Genomic DNA, 16,953 nt, shown 5'->3' on the forward strand with positions numbered 1-16,953 from the left:
TCACTGCCTGGAAACTCAGGGCTGTTTCCTGCCCTCAGCTGTCCCAGGCAGGCTCAGCCCCTCACCTTGTGGAAGCGGATGACAGGCTCGGGGTGGATGCGGATGATGTGCAGGCACCAGCGGTAGCCCTGCAGCAGCTGAGCAAACAGGCGCAGGAACACAGCCCGGATCTCCTTGTCCTGCAACGAGGAAACAGCCTGGGCTTGTGGGGCACAACCCTCCCGGGGCAGGGCAGGGAATGGGGCTGGGATTCCCGGGAAAAGGGGACCTGGCAGCCTGGATTCACTGCTCTGCTCCCTGGGTGCTGTGCAGGGAGGAGGGAGATCTGCAGCTCCAGGAATGCTGGAAGGCCAAACATTCCCTGTCTGCTCCAGCCTGGCTGGCAATCCAGAGCCCATGGCACTGCAGGACACAGCCAGTGGCCTTGGATGGACATGGGGCTGGAATGGTGCCCGAGAGCAGGGTGTCCATGGGAACAGCCCTTTTGGGAGAATCCCTGTTCCTCCTGCTGCACCCTGTCCCACAGCTGGGGTGTCCATGGGAACAGTCCCTCCCCAAGGGTCTCTGTCCCTCCTGCTCTGCCCTGTCCCAGAGCAGGGTGTCCATGGTTTGGAGAATCCCTGTCGCTCCTGTTCCACCCTGTCCCAGAGCCAGGGTTTCCACGGCAATGTCCCCTCCCCAAGGGTCTCTGTCCCTCCCCGAGGGTCTCTGTCCCTCCCTGAGGGTCTCTGTCCCTCCCACCACTCACCTGCATCTTGAGAGAAGAGGCGGAAATGGTGGAAGGGGGGAAGGCGAGGTCAGCCACCTCCAGCTCCGGGTCCAGGACCTGCCCAGGGAGGACACTCAGCTCAGCCCCACCTTCCCGGCTGGAAAAGCCAAGGAGATTTCCCCAGAGAGCCCACAGCCCCCCTGGGAAAGGTCTGGAGACAAACACGGGGGATCAGGAATGCCCTGACCCCTCCATGGGAAGCACGGCTGGCACTGGGATATCCAGGGAAGGGGGAGAGACCTTCACCCCCAGTGCCCAAGCAGGAGCAGGAGCTGCTCTGGCAGAGCCTTGGGAACAAAATGCAGCCATGCTCAGCTGCTTCCTGCCCTGGGCTGGGAGCCAGAGCCCCATTCCCAGAAATCCTGGCACTGCTGGACATCAGAGGGCCTTGGATTGGGAATGGGCTGTGCAGCAGGGCAGCAGCACCCCAGGGATGGACAGATCCCTGCTCAGAGCAATCCCTGCTCAGGGTAATCCCTGCTGCTCCCACCGACATGGGTGTGATTCCCAAGGCATTGGCCAGGGGCCATTGATCAGGAATGATCCCTGGGACAGGATCCTGAGGGATGAACAGGATCCCAAAATATGGACAGGATCCCAAGATACAGACAGGACCCCAAGATACAAATCCTGCCCGCAGAGGAGCCCTGGTTGCAGTGCCAGCTCCCTGGCCATGTGTGACATTGCCAGGACACAGCAAGGCGGTGGCACTCACCATGGACAGAGCCTCCCGTGTCTGCTGCAGCAGGGGCTCCGGGAGCAGCGAGATGTGCACACACTCGGGGACATTCACAGTGCCACCGTCCAGGTCTGCGATCACCACGTCCAGCTGCAAGGGTGGCACTGAGTGGGACAGAGCCCTGCCTCCCAATGCCACACCATCCCACATCCCACAGGATGAGCTGGCTCAGGAGAGCAGGCTCTGGCTCCTCTCCAGCTTCCTGGGGCTCCCATCCTGTTCCCAAATCCAAGGACACCCTGGGATCCCTCACTGGGGGGACAGGGGACACTGAGCACCCTCAGGATGAGCCCAGCCACCATCCCAGCCTGTGTCACCCACCCTGCCCCTCCCTGGCCCCCGGCACAGGCACAGGGACAGGGACAGGGGTGTGGCTCCTCACCAGCTCCTGGGTCTCAGACTGGAAGATGGAGTGAACACCGATGATGAAGGGGGTGGGAGTGCTCAGCACCTCCAGGAGCTGGGCGGGCAGGATGGGCACGTAGGTGAAACTGCAACAGGAACAGCCCAGAACAGCCTTAAACACAGCCCCAAACACACCTAAATCTGCCTCAAAAACAGTCTTAAATACAGACCCAAAACCGGCCCCAAAATCTGCCCAAAACAGCCTTAAACACAGTCCCAGAAACAGCCTTAAACACAACCCCAAACAGCCCCAAAAACTGCCCAGAACAGCCTTAAATACAGACCCAAACAGCCCCAAATCTGCCCCAGAAACAGCCTTAAACACAGCCCCAAACAGCCCCAAATCTACCCCAAAAACTGCCCCAAAACCAGCCTTAAACACAGACCCAAAAACTGCCCAGAGCAGCCTCAGTGATTCCATAATTCCGTGGAAAGGAAGGTTCTCCTGGGACAGCAGCAGCCTCTCCCAGCCTGGGACAGGAGCTGGCAGGAGCTCATCTGTCCCAGCCCAGAGGGAGGCAGGGCTGGGAGATTCCCAGCTATTCCCCAGACCCTGGGGGGCAGTGAGGGTGTGATGGGCACAGCTGGCACAGCTGGAGGCTCGGGGTGCCTCACCTGTACTTGAGGGGGAACATGAGAGCCAGGAGGGCTCGGCAGGCGTCTGTCAGCCTCTGGTAGCTGCTGGAGAGGAAGAGGATCTTGTGCTCGGTCAGCGCCGCGCAGAACAGGAACAGCACGTTGGTGATGCCTGCGAGGGGCAGCAGGGGGGCAGAGATCAGGGGGTGCCTCTGACACCCCTCAGAGACCCCAAACCCACTCCCCATCCCTGTGCTGCATCCCCAGCATCCCCCAAAGAGCCACTCCTGGCCCTGGTTATTCCCAGGTGTTCCCCCTTCCCAGAGATGCTCCATCCCCCCCTGGGAGGCACAGGGTGACCTGGGGGGCACAGGGTGACCTTTCCTGGGGTCACAGAGTGGCCTTTCCTGGGGGTCACAGAGTGGCCTTTCCTGGGGGGCACAGGGTGACCTTTTCTGGAGGTCACAAGGCCAGTGGCAGCCCTGGGCTGCTCCTCCAGACCCCAACCCAAATCCCACCCTCCTGGAAAAGGGACAGCACAGCATGGCCACAGAAGCTCAGCTGGGACAGAGCTCTGAGCCCCAGGTGGGAGGTGACCTGCTGGTGGCACAGTGGTGGCACAGAGGTGACAAGTCTCACCGAGCTGGCGGAAGAGCAGAGCCACGCTGCAGCTGCTGACGGGCAGCGAGTCGTTGATGGGCGTTTGGATCACCTGCCTGTCCCCTGCGCCCAGCGAGATCGTCCTCTGCAAGGGAACACACACCTGGTCACCAGGGCCACCCCGAGAGGGACTGTGACAGGGCAGGGACAGCCAGACCCCCCAGCACAACCCCTGGCTTGTCTGCTACGGGAAGAGGGAAAGGGAAAATGGGAAAGAGGGAAGAGAAGGAAAAGGGAAAGAGGCAAAGGGAAAAAGGAAGAGAGGGAAAGGGAAAGATGCTGCCACAGCACCCACTGGGTGCTCGATTGAGTCCCTGGGCTGAGGGGAAGGAGGGAACCTCCTGCAGCATTCCCAGCCAGCACCAGCAATGTCCCAACAGCCCCACGATACACATGGAAATGTGGGACACGATGGCTCTCCAGGACATGAGGGACCCCCAAGACTGGAGGGCTCCCCAGGACCAGAGGGCTCCCCAGGACTCGAGGGCTTGCCAGGACTCAAGGGCTCTCCAGGACATGAGGGCTCTCCATGACATGAGGGCTCCCCAGGACTTGAGGGCTTGCCAGGACTCAAGGGCTCCCCAGGACCAGAGGGCTCTTCAGGACATGAGGGCTCCCCAGGCTGTGGAGCTCCCCAGCCCTCGTTCTCAGGGGAGCAGCTCCCCTGTCTGTCCCACCCAGCCCTGCAGGAGCAGCCCCAGCTCTGCAGCCTCTCCGGGGACAGAGGAGGCCCTGGTGGCTCTGGGGGAAGGGATGCACACCCTGGGCACAGACTGGGTGCTTATTCCTGATCCCACTCCTTATTCCCAGCCCTGAGCTCAATCCCAGTACCACAGGGACATCACACATCTCCAGACTCCTCTCCTCCTCCTTCCACACCTCTCCAGGGAAAACACTCCTGCAATAGCAGCTTTCCCAGTGCTGCCACCTCCCAGCAAGAGCTCCCAGCTCCCACCAGGAAGAGCCCCAAAATCCACTGCACACCCTAGAGCTGGGCTGTCCCAACCCCAGCAGGACACCCGGAGAGGTGTGCCTGGAATTCTGCCCTTCCCAGAGCCCAGGGACAGTGGGACACACCAGGGACACGCTCGCCCCAGGGTGCCCCCAGACCACCAGACCCGGGGCTGGGTCAGCAATTAACAGAGAGGCTGCTAACGAGGGGACAGACCCAGAGAGGGGAGAGAGAAAAGGTGAAAAAGAAGGTGGGAAAGAAAAGGAGTTCGTACCACGGCTTCGTCCTCCACGTCAGGCTGAGGTGGGACAGACAGAGAGCACAGTCAGTTAGGGCACACGGACAGGGGACAGTGGGGACACGGCAGGGACAGAGGGACAGGAGCCCACAGACACTGACACTGACACCAGCAGGGACAGCGGGACAGGAGAGGAGCCCAAAAACACAGACACTGAGACCAGTAGGGGCAAAGGGACAGGAGAGGAGCCCATTGACATGGACACCAGGACAATGGGGACATGGACACTGGCAGGGACAGCGGGACAGGAGCCCACAGACACAGACACTGACACCAGCAGGGACAGAGGGACAGGAGAGAAGCCCACAGATACAGACGCTGACACCAGCAGGGACAAAGGGACAGGAGCCCACAGACACTGACACTGACACCAGCAGGAACAGAGGGACAGGAGAGGTGCCCACAGACACAGACATGGACACACTGACAGCACGGCTATGGCACAGGGAAGGAGCAATGGACACAGCAGGAGAGCAGGAAAAGCACGGCAAGGGAAGTGCCACCACCAAAGTGTCCCCCCTGTCACACAGTCCCTGTTCCCACGGCACAGAGCCACCCTGCCCAGCTGGGGGGACAGATCTGTGCCAAGCTCAGCGAGCCATGGTGGCACAGAAGCTGCCCTGCTGCTGGTCCTGCCGGGAGGAGCCGGACTGGGGCAGATCCCACGGGAAGGGATTGCCAAGGGGTGCCAGGGATGGGCAGTGCCCAGCTCTGCTCCCAGGGCACTCGACAGGCTGGCTCCATCCTCTCCCATAATCCTGGGATCTGAAACACTCTGGGTGCCAGAGGAGTCCCAAAGCTGCGGCAGCTCCAGGGGAACTTCCCCAAATCCTGCTCTGATATGGGATCAGGGACAGCCACCCTCGGGGTCACGGGGACAGTGGGGAGGAAAGCCCTGGCTGGAGACACCAGGGTTCTGTGGTGTTATCCCCATGTCCCCATGGTGCTGTCCCAGTGTCCCATGTTGCTGTCCCAGTGTCCCCTGGTGCTGTCCCAGCCTGGCCAAGGCCCCCCCATGGCTCAGCCTGGCTGTAGGATCATTTCTGGCACTGTGGGATCATCCCTGGCACTGTGCTGGGGACATAGAGCTCAGCTGAGGGGAGGCACACTGGGACACAAGCACACATCCACAGTGACATCCCAGGGGCCTGCAGGGCAGGACAGCCCCAGGGCACAACGCTGCTGTTCCCAACCTCCTGCCACAGGGTCCAGCTGGGCTTTCCCTCTCTGCCATCTCCCAGGAGCCTCCCAGCTCCCTGTGCTGAGCCCAGCTGGCCCCGAGCAGGGCAGGCTGCAGGGACACATGGCTCTGAGGGGACAGCAGCAGGGTTGGTGGCCTCAGCTCCAGGAGGAGCTGCTGCTCCTCAGACCCTCGGGCACAGGCACAGGACCCAGCAGGGACATGGACATGGGCACAGGACATGGCAGGGACACAGACACAGGACCTGGCATGGACATGGGCACAGGGCCCAGCAGGGACACAGGACATGGGTACAGGACCTGGCAGGGACACAGGCACAGGCACAGGAGCCAGCAGGGACACAGACACAGGACCTGGCACAGACTCAGCATGGACATGGACACACAAGACCTGACACAGGACTTGGCACAGGATGGGCACAGGATGTGGCACAGGCATAGCCATGGACACAGCACCAGGCCAGTGCCCCGAGGGGAGCTCCAGGCTGCTGTCCTGGCCCTGCTGGCCCGTGTCCCTGCAGCTGTCCCAGCCCTGCTCTCACAGATGGCCCGTGACCACTTGGCTCTGCAGCAGCTCTCCACAGGGTGATCCCACAGGGCTGAGCACAGAGCCAAACCCCAGGAGTGCCCAGGGAGCAGGGAATGTCTGCCTGGATCAGCAGCACCTCCGTGACCTCCCAGGGGAGCAGGAGGCAGCACATGGAAGCTGCAGCAGGAGCTCCTTGGCTAATTGAGGATCTGAGTGGGATTTGTGCTCGGAAGCACTTGGGAAGGCAGCAGGGCAAGGAGCCAGGCCCTTCCCACGGGTCACACTCAGCTCTGGCAGCACAGGGAGCAGGACTGAGCTGGGCTGTGAGGGGACAGAGCGAGGACAAGGCCAGCAGGACACCCACCTGTGCCCCACCAGTGATGGGGATGGTGCAGGTCAGCAGGTTGCCGATGACATTCTCCAAGGACACGCTCAGCCCGTCCACGTAGATGGTGTAGATGAGCCCCAGGCTGTTCTGCAGAGGGGAGCAGAGCACGGATCAGCAGGGCTGGCAGCTGGGGACACTCCTGGGCCTTGTCCCCAAACACAGCCTTGGCCACAAACACACCCTGGCAATGCCAGCTCCGGGTATTCCTCAGCCACAGGATGGGATATCCCAGCCAGCTGCATGTCCCCATCCCTGCACTGTCCCCATCCCTGCACTGTCCCCACCGGAGCAGGGGCTGTGTCCCCAAGGCCAGAGCTCCACAGGAGCTTCCCAAAGCTCCATGAGCAGAGTGACCAGGAGCAGCCACACCATGCAGAACCAGGGGAGCAGCTGGCAGGACACGTCTGGCTTTGGGAACAAGTGAGGTGACTCCCTGTCCCCAGGAGTCACCCCAGCTTTGCCTGGCAGGACCTCACTCTCTCTCCCAGGCTTAGGAAAACAAACAGGTCCTGTATTGTAGAGAATTCCTGCTCCACAGAAGGCCAGGGACACCTCCCACTGTCCCAGGCTGCTCCAAGCCCCGATGTCCAGCCTGGCCTTGGACACTGCCAGGGATCCAGGGGCAGCCACAGCTACTCTGGGAATTCCATCCCAGCCAGGAATTCCTTCCCAAGATCCCATCCATCCCTGCCCTCTGGCACTGGGAAGCCATTCCCTGTGTCCTGTCCCTCCATGCCTTGTCCCCAGTCCCTCTGCAGCTCTCCTGGAGCTCCTTCAGGCCCTGGCAGGAGCTCTGAGCTCTCCCTGCATCCTTCTCCTCTCCAGTTGGACACTCCCAGCCCATCCTGATGGATACAATCCATCCAGCTCTGTGCTCCCAGCCCTCCCAAGCCCTTCCCAGCACACAAAGCAGCACCTTCAGAGCCAGCCCAGCTGGCACAGACAATGCTCCCAGGAACAGGCTGTTCCTCACGGTTCTCCACCAGCAGGGCCAGCAGCTGCTCCATGTCCCACGGCCGCTGGGGATCAGCAGCAGCTGCCAGCCGGAGCTCCGGGGTGCCCAGGGCAGGACGGGTCAGGCTCCCACAGGGGCTGTGCCAGCTCATGCCCACTCCCACAGCCAGGCACCTTTCCCAGCACAGCTCCCTGTCCCCAGAGCAGGATCCCTCTCCTGTCCCCACCCCGGCTCACCCGGAACACCTCGGCGTGGTCCAGCCGTGACACCAGCACCAGGCTCTTGGGAGCAAAGAGCTGCGCTGGCTGCACGGGGGACGAGGGCTCCTCCTCCTCCTCCTCGCCCTCACCGTTCCTGGCGTGGCTCTGGGGCTGTGGAGACACAAACCAGCCCAGGCTTGGCTTCAAGGCTGCTCTGCCCTCTCCCGAGCTCCCAGTGCTGAGCTCTGGATTCCTCTGGCACAGGGAAGGAAGAGCCAAAGCAGCCGGATGGTTCCCTGTCAGCAGTGCTGAGCTCCCTGCTGACCTAGCCATGGATTCCTGTGGCACAGGGAAGGCAGGAGCCACTGGCCACACCTGAGTACAGCTGGATCCTTGCCTGCCAGCGCTGACACCCTGTGTCCCCATGTCCCCATGTTCCCCTGTCCCCGTGTCCCCATATCCCCCTGTCTCCCATCCCCGTGTCCCCATGTTCCCCTGTCCCCATATCCCCATGTTCCCCTGTCCCCATATCCCCATATCCCCCGGTCCCCATGCCCCCATGTCCCTGTCCCCTGTCCCCATGTCCCCATGTCCCTGTCCCCCTGTCCCTGTCCCCTGTCCCCACACCTGCGGGCTCTCCACAGCCTCCCAGAAGGTGAAGCAGGCGCAGTAGTGTCTCTCCGAGTTGATGTCAGTCAGCACAGCCACGAAGAAGGTCGGCGGGTTCCTCTCTGGGAAGAGCTGCCACCCGCTGGGCTGGCAGAACTGTGGGGACAGGGCAGTGGGTTGGGGGCTGTGTCTGCCAGCTCCTCACCCCACAGCCAACCCGACCCTCTGCCCCACACCACCCACGGAGCACGTGGGGAATGGCAGCTCCATGGGCTGGGAGTGGGGAGAGCCCCCTGTGCTCCTGGAACCCCCAACACTGCTGGACCAGCGCTGGGAATTCCCAAATCTCATCCTGGGGGGAACAGGGATGGGACAGCCTAGACAGGGAGGAGACCCTGACCTGGGCGGGGCTGGGCTGTGGCGCCTGGCACCGAGACCCCCTAGATCAATGGGGTTTGCACAGCACCCCAAGTCACTGAGACCCCAAACTCTGCACAGCCCCACAGAGCCCCACAGCACCAAGACCCCCTGGATCAATGGGGTTTGCACAGCACCCCACAGAGTTGGAGACCCCAAACTCTGCACAGCCCTGCAGCCCCCCACAGCACCAAGACCCCCTGGACAAATGGGGTTTGCACAGCCCCCCACAGAGTTTGAGACCCCAAACTCTGCACAGCCCCACAGAGCCCCACAGCACCAAGACCCCCTGGATCAATGGGGTTTGCACAGCCACCAGGGCATCAAGACCCCAAATTCTCAGAACCCCACAGTGCTCCACAGCACTGAGACCCCAAACTCTGCAGAGTCCCCCAGGGCACCAAGAGCCCCAAACTCTGCACAGCCCCCAGCCCACCATGGGCCAGACATCCCATGCCAGCCCCACACGGAGTCCAGGAAGGACAGGGGACACGTGGGACACGGAGTGACTCCAGGAGGTGGCACCACTCCCCTGGAGCCAACACCAGCCTGGCTGTGCCATTGTCACTGCTCAGCTGCTGGCACTTCCCAGAGCCACTGCCAGGGCTGGGGTAATTCCAGCCGGCAGGACTCCCCCAGCTTCCCAGGAATCAGGGGTTTTTCTTTGTTTTCTGTATTTCCTCAGCACTGCGTTTACTGGAGAGGAGCTGTGGAAAATTCCCTGTGTGCAGGACAGCTTGAGGCACACTGAGGACATGTGGGGAGGAGAGGAGGATCCGTGGGGAATTCAGCAAACCCCGGGATGAGAACGAGGTGCCACCAGGGCCTGACAGGCACAGCAATCCTGCTCCAGCTCCCTCGGGAACCCACGGTGCTTTCCTTGGATTCCACCTGAGCTTCCAGCTGTTCACACTCCCCATGGATCCTCCTCTCCTCCCCAGGAGGATCCCACCGGACAGGAGCTCGGCTTTGTTGGAATCCTCGGGATGGCAGCAGGAGGGAAGGGAGGGAAAAGCATCAGGAATTGCTTCCCTGTGTCCCTGAAAAGCAGCATCCAAGGGCTCTCCATCCCGGTGCCTCCTGCCTGGATCCCCAGGGAGCACAGGGGAAGCTTTGGCTCAGCAGAATATCGGGATGAGCACTCGGTGTCACTGGTGGGAATTGTCCCTCACTGCTCCCAGCTCCACACTGGGATCTCCTGGGCATGGCAGGAGTGAGGAGTGCAGAGCACAGGAGCTGCCAGGTCACAGATCAGGGAATCAGGGAATCAAGGAATGGTTTGGGAGGGAAGGGACCTTAAAGATCATCCAGTGCCACCATGGCAGGGACACCTCCCACTGTCCCAGGCTGCTCCAAGCCCCAATGTCCAGCCTGGCCTTGGACACTGCCAGGGATCCAGGGGCACCACAGCTGCTCTGGGAATTCCAGCCCAGCCAGCAATTCCTTCCCAAGATCCCATCCATCCCTGCCCTCTGGCACTGGGAAGCCATTCCCTGTGTCCTGTCCCTCCATGCCTTGTCCCCAGTCCCTCTGCAGCTCTCCTGGAGCTCCTTTAGGCCCTGGAAGCTGCTGGATGCCCTGGAATGCTGGCAGAGCTGGAGCAGGTGGAGCTCTGGACACACCCAGCAGGTGCCAAAACCAGCCCAGAGCAGCCCCAGGACAGGGAAAATCCTTCACTGAGTCCGGCAGACCTGTGGGATCATTGCATGGAAGGACTTGAGCCCAAAAGGGAGAGCAGGAATGGCCCTGAGCCTCCCTGGATCCACAGGAATCTCCATTCCCACCGGGATCCCTCTGCTCCAGCAGTGCCCCCAGGCTCTCCAGCTGCTCCCCTGGGAACGCTCTGGTCAGGGATGGAGAGGCTTCCAGAGCAAGTTATCCACATCCTGTGCCTGTCCCCAGAGGAACTCGATCCGTTAAAATGAGATATTTCCGTCGGGAATTGCCGCTGGACACCAGAAGCTCCAAATTCCATCCCCCTGCACACCCCTGGAACCCTTTTCTCCCCAAAAAGCTGCCAGGGAGGATCAGCCCTGACCACAGGGTCACATCCCACCCGAGCTCCTGAGGGTTTTCTGATCAGCCCCACGTGCTGCTCCCCCAGGACACCCCCAGAGCTTGTGGGAAGCCCTGGAGCCACCCCTGGCTCCCAACAGCACAGGGCTCCGACTGTTTGAATTCCAGGGATTTTTTGGCCGGACAGTTTGACCCTTGGGAAAAAAAAGCAGCTTTGCTCCTGCTTGGGACAGTTCCCAAGTGCCTGCAGACATCAGGAAACTCAGAGCAGAAAAATAAAAATAACGTGTGATAAAACAGCACAGAAAGGTCCCAAACTGCGCTGGAATTTCAGGGAATGTGTGATGGGAAGAGGAGCTGGACACTGCCAATCCCAGGGACAATGGGAAGAGGAGCCAGCTGCTCCCAGTGACACCAGGGACACCTCCCACTGTCCCAAGCTGCTCCAAGCCCCAATGTCCAGCCTGGCCTTGGACACTGCCAGGGATCCAGGGGCACCACAGCTGCTCTGGGAATTCCATCCCAGCCAGAATTCCTTCCCAAGATCCCATCTAAAGGGCTGTCCATCCCTGGCACAGCTGCCCAGGGAGGTTTGGAGTCACCATCCCTGTTGGGATTTCAAAGTCCTGTGGTTGTGGCACATGGGGACAAGGGCAGTGGTGGCCTTGGCACCACTGATGGCACTCAGTGGGCTCAGAGGGATTTTCCAGCCCACGTAAATCTGTGATTCCATGAACTCCAGGGGGAATGGAGCAGCTTCCAGAGGGCTCTTTGGGGTCTGTCCCAGCCCACCCCTCTCACTGGGAATGGAGCTCCAGCTGCTCCCTCGGGGCTCAGGCAGGGATTGGGAAGAGTTTCCACCCCAGTTCAGCAATGTGGGGAACAATCCCACTGTCCTGGATGAGCTGGAGCTGCTCTGCAGGATCCCCACACCACTCTGGGTTTGCCACGTCCTGGGAATGACCCAGCTGATCCCAAAGGACTCAGAGAGCTGGTGACAGTACCAGAGGGCTGGGGGCATCCAGCCTTGGGCAGGGGACTGGGAAAGGCTTGGCCATACTCCTGACAGGGCTGTGGACACCAAGGCTGCACCCAGGGCTCCTCCAGGAGGCATTCCAGCATTCCCAGCAGCTGATCCTGCAGGAGGAGGGCTAGCAGGGACCAGGAGAGGAGCCAGCATGCCAGACCCCACTGCTTCTGGAGTGTTCTGGAGCTGGAGCTGCATCCAGGGCTGGCAGGAACCCTCACAGCCCCTCAGTCAGACTGGGATGTGTCCCAGTGCCACCCCAGGGTCCCACTCACCAGCTCGATGCCCTGGGGGAAGGGGTTGTCCTCCCAGTCCTTCTCCGGGAAGCGCTGCAGGATCTGTCCCTGGCCATCCCCGCTCCCTGCGGAGACACACGGCGTTAGAGGGCAGCAGGGATCCCAAACCGCCGGGAATGCCGCGCTGGAGGCACCTCCGGGATGATCCAGCCCTGCACGGACACGGGCAGCACAGCAGAGACCCCAGCTCCTTCCACAGGCACAGCACTGCCTTCTCCAGCAGGGAACAGCGGGAATTCCGAGGGATCCGGGAAAAAGCAGCTCCCAGAGCCTCATCTGCAGGTGCGCAGGGCAGGGAGCAGCAGCTCTGGTCTCACTCTGGCCATAACTTCCTTCCTGGTGATGCCAGCATGGATTTCAGCCCCGAGCTGCCATTCCCTGCTCCTGATCTCCCTGCTGGGATTTCCCAAACACCCAATCCTGCCCTGGGATTCACTTTTGGGTTCCCTACAGCTCCTGCTGCCCCGGGGATTTATGGATCACTGGGAGCACTGGGAACACTCCAAACCCTCACCTCATCCCAGCCCACACCAACCCAGACCCTAAATCCTGCTGTTTCCCAGGCCTGGAGAGCCTGGCAAAGGCTGGGCAGGGTGGGTGGGCACTCTGATCCCAGCCAGACCCCGAGGTGCCAGCGGAACCAACTGCTCCTGTGGTCACCCTGCCAGGCTGGGGAAGAACTCCCACACTGCCCACATCCTTCCAGGGACAGAGCTGGGAATCACAAATCCCGAGCATTCTGGCCCAGCCCCATGATGGAGAGAGAGGATGTTGCAGCCCCTTCCAGAGCTGCTGAGGGATTATCCCACTCCCAGTGACACCATAATAATTTCAGGTTTTTATCTTTTCATGTATCTGTAACTCGGTGTAGTTCTGTGCTCTTACAGAATGCTGAAAACCTCTGTTCCCAACTCATTTAACCAAAACAAAGCTCTCTGGATGGGGATTCAAGGACATGTTCAAAACCCTAGGGCCTGAAAGTATGTGAAACAATGGTGGAAAGGGGGAAGTGGAGCCTGGGGTGATCAATATCATCACCTGAAGGTGTGATTGGAGAATTAGGGACCAATATGCTAACAGGACAAAACTCATAAAAGGTGAAGAGCTCATGACCCTGAGTCCATTTTGGATGTTTTCCCTCGAGGGGGACTTTGCTTGTGGAACATATGTACCTTGAAGGCATTGAAAATTTGTCTGCTTTTTATACACCTAATTATCTTGGCCTCTGTTTCAGGCACCACCAGGGGCTCACCCAGGGGCTCTCCCGGCCCGGCTGGGTTTGGGAGTCAGGTCCTGGCCACGGAAGGGGCTGGGAAGCAGGAGGAGCTCCAGGAAAGGGCTATTTTGGGAGCCCAGCCGTGTCCCCAGGGCCTCGCTCACCGCCCGCAGCCACAGCTGGATTTAGCAGGAGCAGCAGAAGGAAAGGGGCCATTTATAGCCCTGGGCCCAAAATGGAAAGGCTGGAGCCAAACTGGGCACAGAACACCCACAGGGGTTGGGTTAACAGGGACTGGGTGCTCTGACAGCACACCCCTGCTCCCACACCACATCCCAGTGCTCCCAGTGCTCCCAGCCCAGGGCAGAGGCTGCCAGCTCCCAGTGCCAAGGGCTCAGCTGGAGCTCCAGACAGGAAAATCCCCTGAGATCCACACGGCAGGATTAGAGCTCTGACAGCTCCAAGCTGTGCTCTCCACATCCAGCCCTGCCACTGATTCACGGGAATGTCCTCAGTCAAAGGAAAATGGATACAAGATTTCAGAATCATGGAATGGTTTGGGTGGGAAGGAACTCAGAGCCATCCAGTGCCACCATGGCAGGGACACCTCCCACTGTCCCAGGCTGCTCCAAGCCCCAATGTCCAGCCTGGCCTTGGACACTGCCAGGGATCCAGGGGCAGCCACAGCTGCTCTGGGAATTCCATCCCAGCCAGGAATTCCTAATTCCCAAGATCCCATCCATCCCTGCCCTCTGGCACTGGGAAGCCATTCCCTGTGTCCTGTCCCTCCATGCCTTGTCCCCAGTCCCTCTGCAGCTCTCCTGGAGCTCCTTCAGGCCCTGGCAGGAGCTCTGAGCTCTCCCTGCATCCTTCCCTTCTCCAGGGGAACATTCCCAGCTCTCCCAGCCTGGCTCCAGAGCAGCTCCAGGGTCTCTCTGGGCTCTCCAGCAGCTCCAGGTGCTGCTGCTGTTGGGTCTCACCTGAGCACAGGCTCAGCATTCCCTCTCCTCTGGGCTCAGCCCAGCTCTGGGGGTTTCAGGCTCATCATCCTCACCACAAACAAAGATCATTCCCAGGGTTGCTGAGAACAATGGGAATCTTGACTCCAGGGGTTTTCCCAGAGCCATGAGCTGCCACTCCTCAGCCAGCTGCAGGCAGGTCCATCCTGATTTTAGGGACTGTCACCAAGGGAACGCTGGACATCCCCCAGCTGCTCCTCGGGCACCCTGATCCCAGCATTGCCACTTCCCACCATTCAGCTCCCTATCGAGCTGTGGGATCAGCCTGTCCCTTCCTGCCGGGCAGAGCTGGACCTGCCCCGTGCACTCTGCTGCCGTGCCAGCTGAGATCCTGGGAAAGCACGTGTGCCTGTGACCCCCAACCAGCACAGCTGCCTCGCTTCTCCTTCCTTCCTGCGCTCCTGGGACACCTGGGGGAGCCCAGGCTGCGTCGGGAAGGTCACGGGATGTTGTTGTGATACAGGAAATTCTAAATAAGCCCTGAGGTAAACACTGGGCTGAGCCACGGCACCGGATGACCCCGGCGGGGAGCGCTGGCACGCCGGGACAGGGCTGGGAACGGCCGGTTCTCCGGACAGGGTCAGCGACACACCAGCCTTCCCCTCAGCCCAGAGTCCCCAAAACGATGGGACAAGAGGAGTTCGGCCTCAGCACTGCATGGTGACCCAGCCAGGCCTCACTTCCCAAGCCTGGAGTGCTCCCAGAGCCTTTCCTCACTCCCAGTGTCCCCAAAACGATGGGACAAGAGGAGTTTGGCCTCAGCACTGCATGGCGACACAGCCAGGCCTCATTTCCCGGGTCTGGACTGTCCCCAGAGCCTTCCCTTGCTCTCAGTGTCCCCAAAATGATGGGACAAGAGGAGCTCGACCTCAGCACTGCACAGAGACACAGCCAGGCCTCATGCCTTTCCTCGCTGCCAGTGTCCCCTAAACTATGGGACAAGAGCAGCTCAGCCTCAGCACTGCATGGCAACCCAGCCAGGCCTCATTTCCCGGGTCTGGACTGTTCCCAGATCCCCAGAAGTGCCCACCTTCCCTGGCAATCCCAGGTGGGTTCAGCTGGAGCACAGCAGCCCCAGGCCACCCCAGGCCATCCCAGACCCACAGCCAGGTGGAAAGCCATGGGGTCTGACAGGGAAACTGCCTCACAGCAGCTCCTCCAGTCCTTCCCTGAGGAGCTGGATGTGACTGAGAGCTAGGGGAAGGGGATTTTGCCCTGGGTTTAGGCACAGGAGTTTGTTTGGAAGAGCTCTGTCCCACCCCTCACACCAACACACTCTATGACTGAAGGTGTTTCACCACCAGCACAGCACCACAGGTCTGGCCAGGCACAAGAAATGACTCCTCAGGCTTGGACACAACTCCCACAGCCCTGAACCTCGGAAATTCGGGATGAAATCATCCCGGGGAACACAAAACTCGGACAGCACAGCTCAGTGCTGGAGCTGGCACAGGTCACCCAGATAAACTGACTGCCCTGGAGCCCTGAAGTGTCCCAGGCCAGGCTGGGCAGGGCTGGGAGCAGCCTGGGACAGGGGAAGATGTCCCTACCATGGAACTGATGAGCCTCAAGGTCCTTCCCACCCAACCACTCCACAATTCCAAGTCCTCCCCCCAGGAGCCACACAGTTCCACCCTTCCTCCCCCCAGGCCTGGAGGTGATGTGCAGTCAGGAGAGAGTGCAGAACCACTTTAGAAACATCTGGTTATTTCAGGTATCTTAAATCGTTCCAGAAACATTCATTTCACACCATTACTGATTTTCCAGCTCCCCCAGGTTCAGGGAGGAGCCTCACCCCTGCCTGGAAGCATCATCAGCTGAGCCTTCCCAGAGCTTCCCGCTGCCTCAATGCAGGAATTATTTATGAATTCAGCAGCTTTAAAGCACCAGAAGGTCCTTGGTGCTGCCCAGAGCCCCCGAGGTGGTTCCTGAGAAGGCAGAGACACAGCAGCACGAGGCCACACAGCCTGCCAGCACCCAGAGCTGCTGCCAAGGGCGCTCAGAGCCAGGTTGGGATCCCAAGGCAGCCCAGAGCGACTCAGGCTCAGCCCAGCAGGAGCTAATGGGGCTCCTGGAACCAGGCAGGATCCACAAATCCCTGCGGCAGCAGCAATCAGGGATTGGGAAATGCCCTGCTAGCCCTGAGAGCGATTGCATCAACCAACGCCAAGCAGGGTGGTGAGGAGCAGTGCCAGTGATCCTGCCAGTGATCCTGCCCCATCCCTGAACACTCAGCGCCGGGCTGGATGGGGCTTGGAGCATCCTGGTACAGTGGAAGATGTCCCTGCCATGGCAGGGGTGGGAAGGGAGGAGGTTTAAGGTCCCTTCCCACCCAAAGCATTCCAGGATTCCCGGATTCTCCAGTTGCTCTGTCCTGCCTGTGCAGGGAGGTGGTGGCTCCTGCCCCAGGGTGGTGACACAGCAGGGCCAGGGAGGGCACTGCGAGGCTGGCAGATGTCTGAATGTGAGCCCAGGGGTGCCCAAGGGGGCTGGAGGCCGATGGCCCCGGGGCTGTGCTAGCCCTGGTGTCACACAGCCCCAGGGCAGGGACTGTCCCCTGTGCTGGCCCTGCTGAGGGACCATGGGGACAGCTCTGGAGAGCCCTGAGGGGCTGCAGAGTGTCCAGGGGAGGAATGGAGCTGGGAAGGGTCTGGAGTGGCTGAGGGAGCTGGGAAAGGAGCT

At 60.7% G+C, this 16,953-nt stretch overlaps 1 protein-coding gene across 3 annotated transcripts in view; it reads right to left on the reverse strand.

The window, feature by feature from the left end:
• Window positions 1-16,953, reverse strand: part of SBF1 (SET binding factor 1) — a 61,635-nt gene that overhangs the window by 22,971 nt on the left and 21,711 nt on the right. For all 3 annotated transcript variants that reach the window (XM_085080806.1, XM_085080796.1, XM_085080786.1), the window contains exons 2-11: window positions 12,016-12,101; window positions 8,299-8,436; window positions 7,708-7,842; window positions 6,493-6,603; window positions 3,129-3,234; window positions 2,529-2,661; window positions 1,891-1,999; window positions 1,485-1,598; window positions 749-826; window positions 66-179 (exon numbers count right to left, since the gene is read on the reverse strand). In XM_085080806.1, coding sequence (XP_084936932.1) covers window positions 66-179; window positions 749-826; window positions 1,485-1,598; window positions 1,891-1,999; window positions 2,529-2,661; window positions 3,129-3,234; window positions 6,493-6,603; window positions 7,708-7,842; window positions 8,299-8,436; window positions 12,016-12,101 — 1,124 coding nt within the window. The remainder of the gene's footprint in view (window positions 1-65; window positions 180-748; window positions 827-1,484; window positions 1,599-1,890; window positions 2,000-2,528; window positions 2,662-3,128; window positions 3,235-6,492; window positions 6,604-7,707; window positions 7,843-8,298; window positions 8,437-12,015; window positions 12,102-16,953) is intronic.

The sequence above is a fragment of the Lichenostomus cassidix genome, chromosome 1Aa, assembly GCF_008360975.1.
Source record: "Lichenostomus cassidix isolate B80296 chromosome 1Aa, HeHo_3.0, whole genome shotgun sequence".
NCBI classification, from domain to species: domain Eukaryota; kingdom Metazoa; phylum Chordata; class Aves; order Passeriformes; family Meliphagidae; genus Lichenostomus; species Lichenostomus cassidix.